At 37.6% G+C, this 20,444-nt stretch overlaps 1 protein-coding gene across 1 annotated transcript; it reads left to right on the forward strand.

Moving 5' to 3' along the window:
* Positions 1-4,061: 4,061 nt before the first annotated feature.
* LOC122668663 (WAT1-related protein At5g64700-like) lies at positions 4,062-13,823 on the forward strand. The gene is made up of 7 exons (XM_043865201.1): positions 4,062-4,264; positions 7,017-7,079; positions 11,157-11,273; positions 11,366-11,627; positions 12,829-12,987; positions 13,305-13,456; positions 13,574-13,823. Exons 1-7 carry the CDS (start codon positions 4,062-4,064, stop codon positions 13,821-13,823), a joined length of 1,206 nt encoding a protein of 401 aa, XP_043721136.1.
* The last annotated feature ends 6,621 nt before the right edge of the window (positions 13,824-20,444 follow it).

Consider the following 20,444-nt stretch of genomic DNA (forward strand, 5'->3'; position numbering starts at 1 on the left):
ATGTTGAGCCCAGGAAAAACATTATAAGTGAGATTGAGTATAGTGAAAAGCCAAGTGTGGGATCACTTGGGTGTGGACGTAGGCAGGTTGCTGAACCATTATGTCAGGATCAAGTGCTTACTGTTGCACCAAAAGCTATAGTTGTTACTTGTTAGTGAAGTCACAACTTTATTTTCTTAAATCATACCCCTCTAGCACCACAAAAATTGTTGATGAGCCGGCTCTGGGGCAAGACCTTGGGCACACCCCCTACAATCCCCCTCCAAGGACACGTCCTTGGGGAGATTAGAACCCGCGACCTAGGCTCTACTACCAATTGTCAAGATCAAGCGCTTGTTGTTGCACCAAAAGCTATAGCTGTTAGTTTTTTTTGTTGTAGCTGTTAGTTAGACGCAACTTTATTTCCTTAAATCGAACCCCCTAGCGCCATGAAAACTGCCGACCCAAGGTCTTGGGCGCGACCTTGGGCACACCCCCAATAGTTCCAATGTAGATGGAAGAGATACTCAACAAGGTATCCACTTCCAGAAGGGGAGAACATCTTGAGAGATTCAAGTCTGTGTTGTTCGTTTGCTTCTAATTGAGGATTCAAGTGTTGATCTTCTTCAATTTCTATTGTTGCTCGGGTGTAGAAGAACTATTACTTAGAGGAGGAACTTCAATTGCGGTTTTAAGGTAACCTATTGTTTTCTGTTTCATTTTGTCATGGGTTGATCTCAAATTTGAATGCAAAGGTTCTATACCCGAACTGAATCTGATGTACTATCGGGCCGCCGATTCCAACAAGGATGTCATGTGTCTATCATATTTAGAACTAAATTCATCATATGGCTACCATGTATTGAATCTTTTCCTATTATCCAAAGCTTGACCTAAAATTCACCTATCAATTATGCCACATGGTGTGGGTTATTAAGTATAGGGAGCAGCCGAGCAGGTCTTTGCACACCCTCTCCCAAAAATAAAATATATAGCACGACGTCCTCCAATAACTATAACAGGTGGGACTAAAAAGTCATGTATAAATATGCACCTCAAGGCCCTACCAAGTGGCAAAAAAGGTTTTAAAAAAACAGGGACTACCTAGGGACTAAAATGGGTTCCATGGACATAATGAGATGGTATGTCCCTTCCACATGGGGAAAAAGTCCAGCATGATGCTCTACTTCTAAGTGGGTGTGCTAGAAAGTTTAGTATCAACTAAGTTACCATGCAGTACAAAGCACAAAAAGAGCACTTACAATTAGACGTTTTGTGTTGGCGTATTTCCTTAATCTACCAATCGTTGTGAAGAAAAATTTGTCTGTGTCATATTTGGTTGAACTTCTCACTTCATGCTACTCTGTGGAAAGCACAAAAGAGCACTTATAAAGAGATACCTCCTTAGACGTGTTGCGTTGGATAGTATGGATACAAAGGATTTCGCGAGAAAATTTGGATCTCGTACCCCGGGGTGATTGAATGTGAAAGAATGAAAGTCGCCACCTAGGTTTGAGGTTTAGGATCCATGAAAGGTGCCCCTCCTCCGTAGAAGAGACACTAAATTAACTCCAAGACTAAATGGTTGGTCTGCCCCAAACCTTTAGGTAAGTGTCAGGATACGGGCTGAGAAAGCGTTAGGCACCCAACGACTATCTGGTCGATGGTTGGTCTTCCTAGACCATATTGTTTGCTATACACTTGTTGATTATTCATATTATATATGCACCTAGTTACGCTAATTTTTGGAAACTTTAATTAGCCTATCTTGATTGGAGATTTATGAGACTAATTATACTAATGAGAATTAACATCTTAATCTTATTTGCTAACTCTATGTTAGATGAATAAGTGCATTATTGATCCTATGTTGATCTAATTTATTGCATTTTCCTATGTTAGAAATCCAAACTATATGGTTGACGGCCTTAGGCTAACCATACAAAATGATTAAAAACTTAAGAGGTTTAACATGAAAAATGCAACATTATATGAATGATAATGGAATCTAAGAAACAAAGTAGCAAAATTACTTAATTGTCCCTAGAAGACCAAAATATGTACAAATGCATGAAATTCCATATAAATATCACAAGTGACCAAAGCATGATTAAACAACACTATAGACATGCCTGTGACTCATTAAGAATTTTTACAAGGCTAAAAAGTACAAGATGTTGAAAATTACCAAAGTACCCCTATTATGGAGAAAAATACAAGTATGCACGGAAACCTTATGTAGATGAAATTGCAATCTTGAAACATGCTAATGAAATTTAAAACATGCAAGGGTGAGTGATAAAAACGCTCTCGGCACCCCAAATGAAATTTGGTCGCAAAATGGTAAAAGTGCTAGATCATGCATTTTTTGGATCATGGAAATATAGAAAATGATTTTTAGTTCATCCTCCAAGTAATAGTTCTTCCACCCACCCGAGCAACAATAGAAATTGAAGAAGATCAAACACTTGAATCCTCAATTTGAAGCAAACGTACAACACGGATTAGCTATTACCACCAAGTTTGAGATTCAAAATTTCAAGCAACAAAACCACTCACACTCAAAAGAGGAAGAGAGAGAGAGAGCAGCTCAAGAAATTCGGCTAGGGTGCTCTGGTTCTTCCCCGTGTGTCTATTTATGATCCTGATCAACCCAATTAGGGTTGAAGAGAATCTCAACATTAAACTTCCTAAATTGATTGGAAGACTTGTTAGTGAAGTTATTTGGTTTGCAATCTATCTTGCTTCTAAAGTGGGAAGAGGTAAAATTTAAAAAGGATTTTGAAATCTTTTTAATTATAGTTGATAAATTTTTTTTTTTTGATAAATGTTATGCATAATTAAAAAATTGTATTTGCATATAAGATCTTCCACTAAACAATATCCCATGATGAACTAAAGGGCATGCAATTAAATACTGTCAAACCCCAATTCATCATACATGTCCTTATCAAAGATTCTATGATCATGATCGGACAACAAAAACATGATCAAACTTTATTGAAATAATATAATAATATATACTTGGTAATGAGAAAATAATTTTGTAATCAATTTACAAAAAATACCACTAAATCCATATTCCAATCCATTTGATCATCGATTTTCTCTCTTCTTGATATTCTTCAATCAAGGGTAATGGATTCCATGTTGAGCATCTTTTTCATTTACGATGCGCAATCACAAATCCAATGCACGGATATGGTGATATATAATCCACATGACATCAACCATTGGTGCACCAAAACCCTTAACGTAACACTATAATATAAGGATCTCTCAGGTCAAAGGGTCTGCTGGTGACAGGTACACATCTTTTCCTAATTATATTTATGTCCTAAAATCATCAGTTCTAGTGACATACAATGTACAATCATATGAATAGGATTTCCAATCCCATCCCTAGTTGAGAACTGTTTTGATAAGTTGTAATTAAATTCATATAATAATAATAAAAATTAAATTTATTTATTCAAAATAAATTCGGGTTTGATGAATATACCCCAACAATCCAATCTATCCAAAGGTCAAAATGAACACATAATTGAAGGTACGTACTGGAAAAATTTTGTAAAAATGCCCATGGAATTTGACATGATCATCGACCAAGAAAGAACATGCAAGTGGGTAAGAAAAATCCAGGTAAGGAGGACAGAAAAAACAGACTTAACAACCTACAAATCTCTCACACACAAAAAATACATGCCCCTATCCCAAGGGAAAATGGAAGAAAAATGAAAAACAAACTTTCAAGAAGTTAGAGATGGATTGGAATGAATCACTTCATGCCCCTATTAAAGTATTAATTTCTGGTATCCAATAAACCGGCCACTTACAAATACCATGATTTTATACATATTTTTTCGCGAGAAGGAAAAGGAAATTATATAATTGGTAACCATTACTACATTAATTTAAAACCTCTCCAGTTCCAAACTCGTATGGCAAAATTACAAAGAGAAGCCATATAACCCCTGCCAACAGGTTTGGTGATTATTTGTCATCCTTCATCTTTCATCCTCTATTCTTCTTTCTTTTACAAAAAAGCTAGCTAGCTAGCTAGAGAGAAAGAAAAAGAGATTATGGGTTTAAAGGAATGGGTTGGTGGAAGAACAGAAGCAGCAGCCATGGTGAGCATGATCGCAGTGCAGATTTTGGTGACAGGGATGCAGTTATTGTCAAGGGTGATTCTTAATCAGCAGGGAACTTTCATCTTTGCGCTCATGACGTATCGTCATCTAGTTGCGTTTGTCTTTCTTGCCCCTCTCGCCTTCTTCATAGAGAGGTGAGTCAATCATGGCCTCTCTCTCTCTCTCTTCATTTATATGTGTTATTGGAGCTGTAAGGTGTAAGTGATCCGGAACCAATTGAAAGCCTGGAGAAAGCATCCCAAATCTAGACTTATAAATATGTTGGAATTTTGGGGTTTAAGGCTTCTTTCTCCTTGTTTTGAGTTTATCTTTTTCTCTTTTGTTGTCAGAGATGACAACGTATGCTTGTGCCCACACTAGTTTTTAAGTGGGTGTTATTATACCCTGATTTAGGTTTGTGAAAGTCTTCTTTTTCGGAGGACCTTCTTAATATTATAATTTACCCTTTGTCCCAAGGGGGATTTATGTAAAAATATTGGCATGTATGAACCGAACTGAATATACAGCTGTTTGTGTATATTCAGTTTCTATTCTTGTGGTTTCCATTTTGGATTAGGCTGCACTCTTATATATATCATCACATGTAATACAATCTGTAGTTGAAATCATAATGAATTAATTTGTTCTGTATGGCACAAACTTGGTCGGTCTCTCTATGTTTTGAAGCAAGCACCAAGGGCGGGGCTATCCAGTATGGGTTTCGTGCCTCTTACCCGTCCCTTTTTATCTACACTCAAGGAATGGTCACCACTTATGTCTTGATATAATTTGATAACATTTTGGTAACCAACAACATCCCATCTCTAATTATCAGGTCTCTCCTTGACCACCTATCTCGTAAATTAGTGTTGCAAGTTTGGCTTTGTTGGCCCGAATCCGCCTTGGCCCACCCTGAGCTCGAATAGAGATTGGACTGAGATTCTTGGCCTTGAGGGTGGGTCAGGGCTAGAAATTTCTAACCCTGAGTCAGGGTTAGCCCGACCATGTTTTAAGATAAAACTATAAATAAAAAAAATAATATATTTATTTATTTATTTATAGTTTTATCTTAAAACATGGTTAAATGTTACACACATTTTGTCATATAATATATTATATATGAAGATAATAAGTGATATAATATATTTTTATTATAACATTATTTTATGTAAAATTGATAATTTTCTCTTCGGCTTAACCCAGTCCATGCATCTTCCTTCCCCCTCCCCATGATCAGGGCCAATTAGGGTCAGCCCGGCCAGACCCTGAGGGCGGGTCAGGTCGAGCCTGGGCCCAACTAGTGGGACTTAGGGTTGGGCTAGGGTTTTAAAAAACCCGGTCCTACCCAACCTTGTTGAATTCTCCATCAATAACTTAGGTCCCCTTCACTTTTTCTTGAGGGTAGAGCCTAGGGGTGTCAATCGGTCAACCTCAGTCGGTCTAGGTTGGGCCTAACCGGACCTCACCAATTTTACAGGCTGCACTGTGTCCGACCGTTTAAGCATTCGGGCTTGCCTTGGGCGGGCATGGTACAGTTTCATTTCGGTCGATCGGTGTTCCGTCTTTAATCGGGGCAGCCTTATTCGGACTAAACGGGTTCAAAACAGGCTAATGAGCCATTTAACTCTAAACGGTCTCTAAACAGTGTGGGCTTACAAATTGACATGCAATCAGAATTTTAAATTCAAACCATCACATCATTGGCAGTCACGGTACACCTCAACTCAAAGTCAAATAAAGCTTATCCCAATTAAAATAACTACACAACACCGAATAGAAGCACATCTAACAAAGTAAGTAGAGGGAAAAATAATAGCAGCATAACACCGAATAGAAACACATCTAACAAAGTAAGTAGAGGGGAATAAAAAAATAGCAGTACAACACTGAATAGAAGCATATCTAATAAAGTAAGATCTAAAAACTAAAACTAAGCCTCATCTCACCTACGTTAAGTGTATCTAACCAATAAATATCAAAGACCAACAAAGAAACAAACAAAAAAATGAGATTTGGAGGGAAGGGGAGGGGAAGTTTATAAGTTAAAGGGTTGGGCTGTAACCGGGCGGTCTAGGTCGGGCCTGGAATCAATCGGTCTGGTCGGGCGCCCGACGGGCTAGGACCCCACACCGGGACAGCCCGATTACTAAACATGTCGGGCTTAAACCCGACACGTTTAGTAATCGGGCCGGGTTTTAGCCGGGCAGGCTTGGTCCGGCTTGGCAGGCCGGGCCTGGAATTGACACCCCTAGTAGAGGCTCTTCCTCACTCTTAGGGGGTTTTATCCTCTCAAGTGTGGTGCATTGCCTAGTGCACCTTTAAAGTACATCGGATGGTGCACTACTTGTGCATTGGATTTTTATCCTCCCAAGTGTAGTGGCCATCATGCACATTAAAGGTGCACAAGCCAATGCACCGCACTTGAGAGGATGAAAATACTTCTCAGGGGTTACTTCTATGCCAACAACGTTACATTGACGATTTACTACAATGGACAGGAATGACTGATTTCCGCGATTGGCACTGAGATGGTTTTTGGTTTTTTCCTTGCTCCTGTGTTAGTAAACAACAGAGGATTTTTTTGCCCTTATAAATATAATTTAATTGTATGTCATTGTATTAATCCATTTCCACGAGGGCATGTTTGTCAATGTATTTGGTGTTTCATCAATGTGCATGCTCCTTGTTTGTTGTCTTACACTCAGTGAAAGGTATGTGAAGCCTTTGCCTTCTCATCTTTGCTCTAGTCTTCTAGTGGACTTGTGTGGTAAGTCCATAGACTAGCTAGAGAGCAGCACCTTGGCATTTTGGTAAAAGACATTCAGTTTTTGTTTTTTTTTTTCACTTGTTCTGTTAATGGTAAGTTTGAAATTGATTTTCTTAAGGTTTTGTTTTGTTCTTATGCAGAGACATGGTAAAGAAGCTTACTTGGTCAGCTTTGTTTTGGATCTTCACCAATGCCCTAATCGGGTAAGGCTCTGTTTGTATCAAAGAAAGTATGATTTTTCATTGTAATCTTTTAGAATCAGGCTTAAATGCTGGACTCAAATCAAACTTAGAAGAGGGGATGTTCTTATTGACACTCGTTAGGTGTCAAATAATGGGAGAATGTTCTTTGTTCCGCAGCACAGGCTGTGCCCACCCACATGGGCCTACCACTCAGGGTGGCAGGATGGTCATTACACCCACCCCCATGTGCCTGGGTGCAGTCTTCGCTGCGGCACAGAGAACAGCGCCCCTATAGTTTAATACACTTATTTTTTTTTTTTGGTAAGATACACTTATTTTCTTTTGGTGAGGTAAAACTTGTCATTGGACTAAAAAATTGTGCGATTGTATCAATCATATTGGACAGTTTTGCCCTTAGAGATACCATAGGGTATTTTGAAAATTATACCCCTCGTGTCCGTACCGTGCACTGATCCGATATCAGCCAGATATCGGATACGGCCTAGATACATAAACGCATGTGTGCGAGACAAGATGACTCTTGAAAATGGTACAATGGAAGGGATCATAATCCCCTCCAATTCCCTGCCCGGCCTAGTTCCCCAATGACTCTAATAAGGGGGGGGGAGGGTGGACCCCACCCGAGCAAATTGTTCGGGCAAGGGTAGAGTGGTCGGTTGGGGTCCACCCGGCCTCCTTGTTAGAGGCACTGGGGAACTGGCTTGGCAGGGATCTAGAGGAGATAATCCACTTTTATATAATTTTAAAAATTCTTTTTTACCCATGCCTTAAAGAATTTTTGAGAATAAAACAAAACACAATAAAAAAAGGGGCGTTGTTTTCTGTGCCACAGCGCAGCCTGCGCCCAGGCACATGGGGATGGGTGCAACGACCACCCTGCCCCCCTACATAGGCTACTCGTGTGCCTGGGCGCAGGCTGCGCTGCGGCACAAAGAACATTCTCCCTAAAAACAAATATGTTCAGCTTCTGACATGTTTTTTTAAACCCGAATATTACCAGGGACCCAAGCTAGCCCTTAAATTATTATTAAAAATTGATTGAAACAAATAATACATGGGGAGGGGGGAACTTAACCCGCCTTATCCCAAACTTGAAATGAGAAACCTCTCTATCACACGCAAACGTTAAAATCTAAAATTTGAGAGATTAGCTTTATCCTTCTGAATAATACAACTAAGCTCCCCGAGAATAATCTGACCTGCAAGAAGAAAAAAAAGTATTACTAATAGACTCATATGCCAAATTAGCAAGCCAATCCGCCACTTGATTACTTTCCAAAATGCGAAAGAGATATTTATCCCAATCAAATCGCATAGCAAGAGGACTTCATGGAAACAATACCAAAAATTCCACAAGTTACAAGCCCTTTGTAAAACAAAGTTCATACTTGCATGTGGTCGAGTTTGAATTAACCTGAACACTAGAGACACCCAAGTCCACACACAACTGAAGACCATCCCTGAGGGCTCTCATTTTTGCCACTGAATTAGTACATACACCGTAATGGTTGGCAAAGGCTGCAACGATCTCACCATCCCCGTTCCTGATGATGCCTCCTCCCCCATTGATTCCTGGATTCCCCTTACTAGCACCGTCTATGTTTAGTTTAACAACATTCAACAGAGGGGATAAAAAAATCGGCAGGAGAGCCTTATGGCAAATGACAGGCGGGATAATCCTGAGAACCTGTAAAATGCTTCTGGCATTTGTACATGTGTGAAGCACGTAAAAGACAAAATGCTTGTACTTCCTTTCAAAACAAGTAGACAATAGAAGACACAGAGATCAATACAATCACAATGTATTATGACGATTTCAACCAAAGGAGGAACAAAAGACATATGTTATAAAATTTTGTTGGTCCCATAAAATTTTTTTTTGTTGTTATCCATTTCATTTACATGGTTGTATGTAATTTCGTTTTTGGAAAAGAACACTACCAGGTTGTATGGCTCATATGTCCAGACACCGGAATATGCAAAAGTACTTTTTTGTCCCTTATAAAATAAAAAATCACATCTATGTTGACGCCTCTACATACACACTCTCATTGGTCTTTGCGCTGGTGCAAGAACTATGCGACTAGACAACGATCCCTTACCCTTTGGTTTTATTAGATGGTAATAAAGGTTTCTTCCCCCCTCCCCCTTTTGTACTTAAAATAAATAAAGTGATCAAGGTTTTAAAATTATCAAGTAAAAAGGAATTACTAAACAGGTATTTTAGAAAACAAAAGGATATTCAATTTATTTTATTTTATTTTTTTGGGTTTGGGAAGGGAAGATGGGTTGTTGAAGGCAAGGAAGGGTTTTTACCAAAAAAAAAAAAAAAGAAGCAAGGAAAGGGTATGACTTATGAGTGGTAATGAATTTTAACAATAACAGTTTATTTTTAAGGCTCTTTATGATCTCCTCTCGACGTGGCGCCCCATTTTATGAATGAAGTTACAATTTATTTTAACTGATAATATCCGTCACTGAGATAACTAATAATATTGATTGTTCAGTATCTTGGGACCCTTACATGAACTTTTATCTTTCTCATTTTCCTTCGTTTTATGTAAACATAGCATAACTTAACATGAATCTCAACAAATCATTGAGTCCAAAGGTGGACTAGACAACAAGATGTACATTACAAATGAGTGTATTGCACATCTAAAAAAATGTGCTAGGGTTCAATGCATTTGACAATAGCACCAGTAATATTATCCCTTAATTCACATATTTATGAAAGCCATCCACCTAATTAGAACAAAGGGAGAAGGTTCTCTAAGCAAGCAGGGTATTTTTCGCCCTCTCATGTAAATATTGTTTATTCATTTATTAAAAGAAAAGAAAAAAAAATTAAAAAAAGTATAATATGAGACGTAGTATACGTTTTAGGCTTAGAGAACCTTTTCCCCAGAAAAAATGATCATGTGATGAGGCACCATGACATAATTTGAACATTTGGACCATAACTGAGATTCAGGTAAAACTGTTAATTGATGTTCAGTCTTATAGTTTAAGGCTTTATGGTATAACATGCCAATGTTCTTTTTACATCCATTTCCCTTAAATAAATCCAAGAATTTTTATCCTCTGCTATTCGTTGCCCGAACAGCACAGTGTTGTCCCCTCACATGGGATGCGAAATGACGACTTAACCTCCTTCGGGTAGTGTGTTCAGGCAGGGAGGTTAAGTCGTCATTTTGCCCCCATATGAGGGGACAGCAGGTGCTGTTCGGGCAGCGGACAACAGAGAATAACGAATGATTAATATAAAGAGGCAAGCTTTTTTTTTGTTTTTTTGTTTTCAATTAGCCAAGCAAGGAAGCCTCCCTTATACAGCCAGCTCACCTAGTAGTCCTACCATTTGGAAGTATAGTGATTTGTGGCAATTCCACCTATCAGATATATTAGGGTATGGTATAATGGTGATTTTTGGCAATTCCACCAATCAGATATATTAGGGTATGGTATAGACAGACCATATGTCAAATTTTATATCAAACTCAATTATTTACCTCTCATTTTATTTGCAAGAACTGTATTCTACTCGCAATTATAGGTCATATAATAAAGCTTTCTTGGGGTAGGCTATCTAAGGCTCTCTTTGGTATTCTTTTTTCCTAACACAAAAATGTTTTTCCAGGTGTTTGGCATCATTTATGAATCTTATTTCTATTTAAAATAAATCAGAATAAAAGAAAATTCATAATAGGGTCAAGACCCATTTATCTATCATAATCAAAAATCATTTTTGGCCATTTATGCGGGTACCATAAATGAACATGTTTTTTTTTTTTTTTTGTAAAATATTATATAATACTATATTATATCATCTGTAACATATAATATATAGTATATTATTCATAATATAATATGAATTTAACATATATTATATATAATATGTATAGCATATGGTCATTTCACCCTCTCTATGTATGGGTGCAGGGTGCGCGCACACTCCCCCACAAAGAACTTTCTTCCAAAAGAAAATATGTGCAAGGGAGTTTGGATCAGTAAAGTAACCTTGACTTCAGCTGTAACTGTTAATTAATCGTGAGTTGTTTCTTTATGAATGTAATCCAGGATAACAATGGCAATGAGCTTGTATTATTATGGCTTACGAGATACCACTGCTACCTATGGAAGCACCTTCCTTAATTTGATCCCAATTATCACATATATCTTCTCTACAATTACCGGGTAAGTAATAAGTAATTTTTTTTTCTTAATTGGTTAAATTAATTTGGGTAATTGGTTTCTATTTTTTCTTATTTTTCATTCCCTAACTTTAGGGTGGAGAAGTTAGGATTGCGTAGCAGAGCAGGGAGGGTTAAGCTGGCAGGCGTAATAGTGTGTGTAGGTGGAGCATTGATCAGTACTGTTAGTAGTGTTTATAAGGGCAAAGATTTCTCCTTCTATTTAAGAAGGCCTTCTCATCATAGTATCATGAGCTACCAACTCCATATAAAAGAAGGAAGCAATGGTAATTGGACACGTGGCACTATGTTTCTTATGGGCAGCAGCTTTTGCTACGCTACTTGGTTTATCCTACAGGTATATTTCAAGTCCAGCTAGCACATGTTCTATTGGGTGCTTCATTAATACATCAAACTTAAGACATTGAAGTATAAAAATGAACTTTGAATTTATTACAAAAAGTACAAGGAAGTATAAAAAACATTACTGCTGCAGGTCAAGAATAATTTGCATGATTTTCCATGAATAGGTCCACTGTTCACAAGCCAATTTTTTATTTGTTTGAATAAGTTTTTCAAGTGACAAAATAGAGTTTTGAGAATCCAAGACTATGGAAGAATATATAGAGTAGTACCGGTCCGAGTACCATAGATTGCCCCCTACATCCAACTTGGGGTCACTAAGAGCATGCGCAAAGGCATTAAATGGATGGGATTTTTTATTTTATAGGGATAGGATGGTAATTTTACATACTCCTGTGTTTGGGCGTAGAAATCATGCTACTAGACATCGTTCTTTTTCCTTACTATTGTTGTTGTTAGTTACTTAGGAAGGCCTTTCTAATTTTCTATATGGTTTTGAGAATTTCAACCTAGAAGATTCGATGAGAGCCAAATATTGTGAGCAGAAAAGCCCAAAGTCCCCTACTTACATGTTAAATCCAGCCCAAACAAAGTTTGCCGTATAGTCAAATAAAGCTTTGAAAATCCACACAAAAAAAATGAAACTTTTGAAGAAGAATGATTAACAATAAATGCTGGCTAGCTGTAGATACAAGGATTGCCAATAAATGGATGCATTATTGAATTACTCAAATTTTTAATACAAGTCAAATTCAAACCATGCCCTATCAATCCAATATATGGTAGGAAGAATCACCAATCTCTCTTCTAGCTACATGGCACAATTAGGTTTATCATATGTGCTGGGAATCGTGGGGTTCTCTAAGACCAATAAAATTAATAGAATTAATTTTTAAATTGTCGGGAAATGGCTTTTTTGTAAAGCGGGGATTAAGACTGTGTACATTATGATCTTTCCCAGACCTCGCAGTGACAAAAACCTTGTGCATTGAGTACGCTCTTTTTAATCTCCAAATTGAAAAGGATAGAGAAACTTATATACTAGCTAGGGCAAAAGAAGGGGGTGGAAGGTGTTAAGGATTGTTTTTTTTTGCTTTTTCTTTTCTTGTAGTAGTGCTAAGCAAAGGTTGAGTTTTATGACAGACAGACAGACAATCCATGCACATAACATGTTTGTCTTTATATATTTGTAACAGGTCAAATTATTAAAAGTCTATCCTTTCAAATATTCTGCAACAATGATAATGTGCATCATAGCATCATTACAATCAATGGTGATCGGTCTATCAATGGATAGAAGTAAGGTTGCCTGGAGGTTACAATGGGATTTACAGCTGCTAACCATTGTTTATTCGGTATGTTAGTGATGATACTATTAATTAATTAACAGATTTTTTTTTTTGCTATAAAGTCAGCATTGAATATATTAATATATTAAAAAGAAAGTAAAAGTACAGATTTAACGTCCAGGCATACCCAGACAGGATCCAAAACTCTCGTAATCGCCACCTCCACCTTCGGCATGGCCATCGATAGGGAGAAGAAAAAACCAGAATCAGATTAAGGATCCATCTTCGGCATGACTATTAACAGATTTAATTTCTTTTAAAACTTTTTAAAAAATTTTTAGATCTATCACCTGGAACATGCATTAAACCATTCTTGGATGCAGGGAGTATTGGCTACAGCAACAACATTTTGGTTAATCTCATGGGCTGTGGTAAAAAGAGGCCCAACGTATCCCTCAATGTTCAACCCATTATCATTGATTTTTGTAGCAATTGCTGAAGCTCTCGTACTGGGAGAACAGATTAGTCTTGGAAGGTACGTAATTATATATTTCTTCCTGGTTCAGATCATCAAAAAAATCTGATAATTTTAATGACAAAATAATAAATTAATTAATACATTTTTATATTGACGTGCATGCACGCACTACAGCATTCTGGGAACATTGATGATAATATTGGGGTTGTATGCATTTCTATGGGGAAATAAGAGCAATGAGTCACCACAAAGCTTACAGAAGAAGCCTGCTAAGGCAAGTGTTGCAGAAATCAAGGGAGTTCCTGATGTTGATCAGCTGAGTTCTTCTCCTCATTATAACAACACAATTAATGTTGAAGAAACTCAAAATAAAGAGCAGCAGAGGGTTGGCAGCAGAGAAGCGCTATATCCAAAAACCATATGATATATGGGTAAAAGAACCCTGCCAGCATACCTATGAGTCTATCTCTTTCCTTCTCCATATAAAAAGACATCTCTGCTCCTTGTTTTGAGGAAGAGAGAGATAGACACACGGGAGTGCTGGCGTACGCCACACTCCCTGATAGAAAACTACCTCCTTTTTATATATGGGGAAGGTATTTGTACATCATCTTCCATCAGCTCCATCATATAGGGTGGGGAGGGGTTTTTATGTCATTTTGGATGGACATTTATATCAATCTGACTGTATTTAATATAGATCGTGCACATATACGACCGTGCACGAAAAATATTGCATAAAGAAGAATCTTATATCGTATGCCATTAATTAATTATATATAAGTCATTGCCTTTTGTCCTCCTGTTATGCATTCTTAATTTATTTTTCTTTTCTTTTTTTTTGGAGGGGGGTAATTAGAAAAATATTACATATATAACCCAAGGTTTAAAAAACTCATAATCAAACACAAGATGTATAACCCTCTCTCCTCTTTGAGGACACCCACCAAAGCATTATTGACCATTTTCTTCTTTTTTTAGGGGCCTTCCCTCTCCCCTCAAGTTCAAACACATGAGCGCATGGAAGAACCATCTTGCCCCCATAAAATAAAAAATCATTTCTATGTTGATGCCTCTGCGGCACTCTCATTGGCCCACATTTGTTTAGGCACTACACGATTAGACACTGATCTCTTGCCATAGCTCTGTATTCAGCCTCAGCAATAGATCTAGTCACAATTGTTTGCTTCTTACTACACCACGAGACTAGATTGTAGGGAGGACGATAATCCTAGAGACCGTACAAGATCCGGAAAAAATATATTATGGTCTACGTCCTCTTGGACCGTAGTAACCTGTCATGACTGGATGTTGGGAATGCTCTAAGCCTCTCTTGGAGTCTCCCACTTCTTAAAGTCTATCTCTTTTTTATTTCTTTTTTCTCTAAAGTCTTGCCTTCTCAATGGAACGAGAAAAATGATTAAATAGAAAGAGGGACTTAAGTGTTCATCTCATATGTAACTCTTCCATTTCCTCCCATTAAGGAAGTAGAGGTAGTTACATGGTTTGATTATTTACTAAAACAATAAGAAAGTAGAAGTTTACGTGACTTCATTGCTTGCTTAATGAAAACATTAAGAGTCTACTCGGAGTTTGTGCAGCCCTAAAGCCTCAACCTCTACAACTCCGGTCGTGCTCTTTCTTGATTTTGGTAACCTCTGCAACTCCGGTTAGGCTCTCTCTTGCTTGCGGTAACCTCTGCAACTCCGATTAGGATCTCTCTCTCTCTCTCTCTCTCTCTCTCTCTCTTGTGGTAACTTCAAAAACTCGCCTTTTTTAACCCTAAAATCTCTGCAACTCGCCTTTTTCGATCCTCTGGTCTGGTCGTGCTCTCTCTTGCTTGCAGTAACCTTTGCAACTCTGGTCGTGCTCTCTCTTGCTTGCGGTAACCTCTGCAACTCCGATCGTGCTCTCTAAAGGTAACCTCCGCAACTCTGATCGTGCTCTCTCTTGCTTGCAGTAACCTCTGCAACTTCGGTTGTGCTCTCTAGCGATAACCTCTGCAACCCCGGTTATGCTCTCTCTTATTTGCAGTAACCTCTGCAACCCTAACAATCGTCCTCGATTTGATTTAGACTGTGAAGAGCTTAATCCTTTTTCTTTTTTTTTTTTTTTTTTTTGTATAACCAACAGATTTTGTTAAATTGGTTTTTGTGTAAACTTCTTAGGTATGTTTTATAAGGGTACTCAACATTGTAGGCTTTGCCTGATTAAATTCTTCTATTTGATACAAAATTTTCATTAAGATACCAATTTGGCAAGTGCTCTATAATAATAGAAATACGAGACTGTGTCAGATGGCCTCACTTAAGAGATCACTTACACCATAAATCATCCTAAGCAAATGCATCCTTGAACATGTTTTTATCTGTATCTATTTGATAAAGAACTGAAATTCAGTAGGGAAATATTTTCTATGTTTTCATCATATTGACAAGAAGGGAAATAGGTAATTTGCAGAATGCTGTTGATAATCTATAGAAGCTGCATTGGGAATGCTTTTGATCCCATTCCCATGCATGCTAAAAGAAAGATTCCTTTGTTGGCAATGGAGTCATCAGCTGGCACAGTACTTAGTGAATGAAGTGGTCTCATCTCGATCTGTTCTTATAATGTAGCTAGATGACTACTTGAACAGAATTCAGGGACTCATTCCATTCAGGATAAGTGAGACAAGTTTTTGTTATGTTGAGATCACCTAGCAAGATAGGAATCTTCATAGAATTCATCAGCTTAAGTAAAATACAATGTTGAGATCACCTAGCAAGATAAGTTTTGGCTTAGGTGATCTCTTAGGAGTGAGTCCAGACCATGTATGACTGATTTAATTACTTTGCAGCCCTTTTTCTTGTATTTTCAATACTGTCAATTCTTGCTCCTTGAATGGTTTTAAGCCTGATGGTATATATAAATATCTCTTACGCTTGCTGTCCTCTAGGTTTGGAAAGTAAAATATGCCTAAAACTTCTTGTTTCTCTTAAGCTTGCCGTACTCAATATTGTTGCTCTTTCTTTTGAGAACTTGTAACTTTGAGAAAATGGCTTCTATGATTATAAAACCAAATGAGGATAAAACATGATTTAAGAGAGTGGTGATCTTTATTCTTGTTGATCTATGTTCGGCTGAGTAAAAAACCACTTGTAGCTTTCTTATATCCATCCGAAGGCTCAATGTTCAGCTACTTCCACCTTCTTAGTAATTAGTGTTTAATACATGCATGAGAAAAACGAATTTTTATCCTCTCAGGTTCCCTGCCTGGTTAGGTTCATAGGTTCCTCTCATAGGGATGGTAGAAATGACAACTTCACCCCACCCGGTCAATGTGTTTGGGCAGGGGGTGAGGTCGTCATTTCCGACCCCCTATGAGAGGAACCTACGAACCTGACCGGGCAGGGAACCTGAGAGGAGTAAAGTCCGAGAAAAACATATGATGCTTCTCATTAATTCTTATGCATTAAAAGGATACACGCATGTTCTAATTTATAATTGAGATAGTTCTTAACAAGTTCAAAATAAATCCTTGCTTGATAGTGTACTAGGTCCAAAATTCCATATCTTTAATTTTAGGTAAATTTACGTTTACCACCCCTATGATTTCAAACAATTATGTCTACCGCCCTCGGAATTTCATTTATTTTATAAACCTCCCCTATATTTTGAAAGATTCTTACAATCGTACCCCTACCGTTAAATGAGAACAATGAAGTGATGATGTCGTCGCCCAAATATTAACTAAATGCTGATAAAACCCTTAATGAAGGTGCTTTTACATAAGGGAAATTTATGTCTACCACCCTTGTGTTTTCAAATAATTACATCTACCACCCCTAGAATTTTAAAAAATTATGTATGTACCCTTGAGTGCTAACTTTGTTAGTTTTATTTTGAAAAGACAATTTTACCCTTTCTTATTTCTTATTAATAAACTCACCCCACCCACCGTTGTTACCATTGTATATCTTGTTATTTGGAGCGACAAGGCTTCCATTTTGAGACCACCTGCTGCTCCGGCGACCACCTGCTGCTCCGACGGAAGTGCTACGCTTGATTTCTGAGTTCTTATGTTTTCGGATTTCAGCTGTGTTGAGCCGAGTGAGTACTTACGCCACAAGGTTGTAGTGAACAGAGCTCCAATTAAGCTATATGATCCTGAGCTACAACAGATCAGAAGTCAGTTTTTTCTCATTACCTATTGTTGAAATCGAAGTCTTTCTACCTAAAGTCCTAGTAATTGTATTCATAATCCCTATAGTGTTATTCTCTAATGTTTCAATATCTAATTCTGGTCTTTCTAAGCTTTTCCTAGATGGGTCTCCAATCCTACCTATTACACCACTGATCAAAGCAACAACTTTGTGGTCACATCTCTGAAACTTAGTACAATAATACCAAGCAAGAAGAGTACCCGATCTACCCCAACAACTCTGGTGGCAAAGCCTACCCATATGCAACTCCATTGCTAGCCCCAAGCTCATCATATAACCCATACGCAGCTCCACCGCCAGTCCCAAGCTCATTCTACAACCCATAGCCAAGTCCGTCCTCAAACGACCAGCGGCGGTAGCGGTGCGACACCTTCCTTCACATCCTGACAATCACAATAATCATGGTAATCATCATCATGGGTGCTATCTCCTTAATCATCTAGCTCATCATCCACCCACGCATCACCGAGTTTCAACTTGATTCGACTTTTAAACCAATGTTGCTCAACCATAGGACTCCTACACTACTGAGATCTAATTCCCTGTTCCCTAACGACCACCACTAGCCCCCGGGTTTTGTGGGCTTTGAAAATGGTTATCATCTTTGAATTGTTTTCTTCTTTTGTGAAATGGTGATAGCGTGGGGTGGAGCTGGGTTGCAAGGGTGGAGGTGGGGTGGTGGATTGGGATGAAGGGGGTTTTGCAGAGGATGTGTGGGCGACGATTTTCCCTTTTGAGACGATGGTGTTTCAAACAAATGGGGGTAAATATGTAAAAGCACATTCATTAAGGGTATTACAGGCATTTTGTTAATATTTGGGCAATGACATCATCACTTGACTGTTCTCATCTAACGATAAGGATACGTTTGTAAGAATCTTTCAAAATATAGGGGAGATTTAGGAAATAGATGAAATTTTAGGGGTGGTAGACATAATTGTTTGAAACCATAGGGGTGGTAAACATAAATTTTCCTAATAACAAAAAAAAAAAGAAGGCAAAATTATCTTTTCAAAATAAAACTAACAGAGTTAGCAATCAGGGGTACAGACATAATTTTTAAAATTCCAAGGGTGGTTGATGTAATTGTTTAAAATATAGGAGTAGTTGACGTAAATTTCCCTTAATTTTAATTATCTTATAGAAAGATGAAATGTGAAGGTCCCATGTGTCCTTGTGGTCAGGGTCCAATGGTGTTGAAGATGTCTCGCACACACAGAAACTCAGAATGATGGTTTTTCAAATGCCTCGCAAATGAAGATCATGTAGGACATTTCAAGTGGGTAGATGCCCACAATCCCGATGATAATATTGATGAGCACATCTATGATAATGTTCTCAAGATTGGCATTCGAACTCATCCACCAAGAGGAAATCGGCCGAAGTATTTTGTATTTGATGTTGCATACTTCTTGTTGATATGGAACCTAATCATATCAATTGTTCTGTTTTATTTCAACTCTAGAATTCAGTTGTAACAACTTGTTTAAACTCATGATTGTACTACCTAAATAATTTAAGTAGTTTTTAGTTGTATTGTTTGCTTTTGTTTTGCTAAAAAAATCATAAGTATAAAAGCCATGGTGTAGGTAGCAATTACGTAATTTTTTGTAAACAATAGAAACGATTCTGTTAAGTATGACTCATACAGATTTCTATTTCTTCCAAATTTCTGCATTTCAAGACCAAAAAATGTTCAAAAAACACAGAAACACATAAAAATGTGTCAGACCCAAAACCACTAAAAATAAACAGAAGCGTTGCCATACAGAGTGTCACAAGACTATTAGAAGAAGAGGGTAGAATTTATGAGCAAAAGCTCGAAAATCTTAGAACTCATTAAAGTTCTTTGGTATCTTCATTTACACATATATCCTGGGTTAGAATAATAATAATAACAATAAATCTTTTGCAAACTCTTTACGAAACAAGTACCAGGCCTGGATTTCGACCAATCATTAGCAGATGACTCTCTCACTTGAATGTTGTCCCTAATTGGGCAGTAGAAACCATAGTGACCGTCACCTCCATTCGCAGTCATATTCTACAGGCTGAGCAGACCGATTTAGACAATCCTATCCCACTTACTAGAAGCAACATCTAGGAGGCCTTGGATTGAAAATTTGTGGGAGACAAAATCTAGAAAAAACAAAAAGAAGTATTTTGAAACTTCTTTTTCTTCTGTAAATGCATTTAATAAAAACCAAAAAGAAGTATTTCAAAACTTCTTTTTCTTCTGTAAATGCATTTAATACACACACTCGATGGTTAATTCCTAGAACATGTGTTGAGCACACACACACAATTATCTCTGTCACTTCCCATCCGTTCTTTTTTTTTGTTTGGTAACAATTTCCTACCCGTTCTGAAATTATGAACCATGTGCTCAACCATCTTTTTTCAGTATTGGTATTATATTGGTATATTGACACATACACATCAAATTGGTGTATCGACACACGCACACACACATTATATTGCTATATTGAGCAAGGTTCTAAACTTCGGGTTTCGACCAACTAGAAAATGAGTTCGTCTCGATTTTGACCATATCCTTGTCGATACTTGGGACTTTCTCCAGGCTAACTTGAACATTGGTTTCGAAGCCCAGAAGTTTTTTTTTTTTTTGCCCTGATTCTTGTTGTGCTGCCTATTTTTTATATTTTAAACTCAATCCATGCATTAGTTTCACATAGAGAACACTAAAAATATTACTTGTGATTTTAATCCAAGTTTGATATTGTATATTGTTCTTGGACATGATATTAAATAAGGTTTAACCGGAACATAACTCCTTCAATATAAATGAGACTTAAGCAATCTTAGATTTGTTAGAGAGC

This window comes from Telopea speciosissima, chromosome 7, assembly GCF_018873765.1.
Source record: "Telopea speciosissima isolate NSW1024214 ecotype Mountain lineage chromosome 7, Tspe_v1, whole genome shotgun sequence".
Classification (NCBI taxonomy): Eukaryota; Viridiplantae; Streptophyta; class Magnoliopsida; order Proteales; family Proteaceae; genus Telopea; species Telopea speciosissima.

Excerpts from the sequence above, each read along its gene's own strand:
- LOC122668663 (XM_043865201.1), top strand. The coding sequence starts at position 4,062 with ATGGGTTTAAAGGAATGGGTTGGTGGAAGAACAGAAGCAGCAGCCATG. Across the intron at positions 11,274-11,365 it reads ATCTTCTCTACAATTACCGG|GGTGGAGAAGTTAGGATTGC; the intron begins GTAAGTAATAAG and ends CCCTAACTTTAG. Across the intron at positions 11,628-12,828 it reads CTACTTGGTTTATCCTACAG|GTCAAATTATTAAAAGTCTA; the intron begins GTATATTTCAAG and ends TATTTGTAACAG.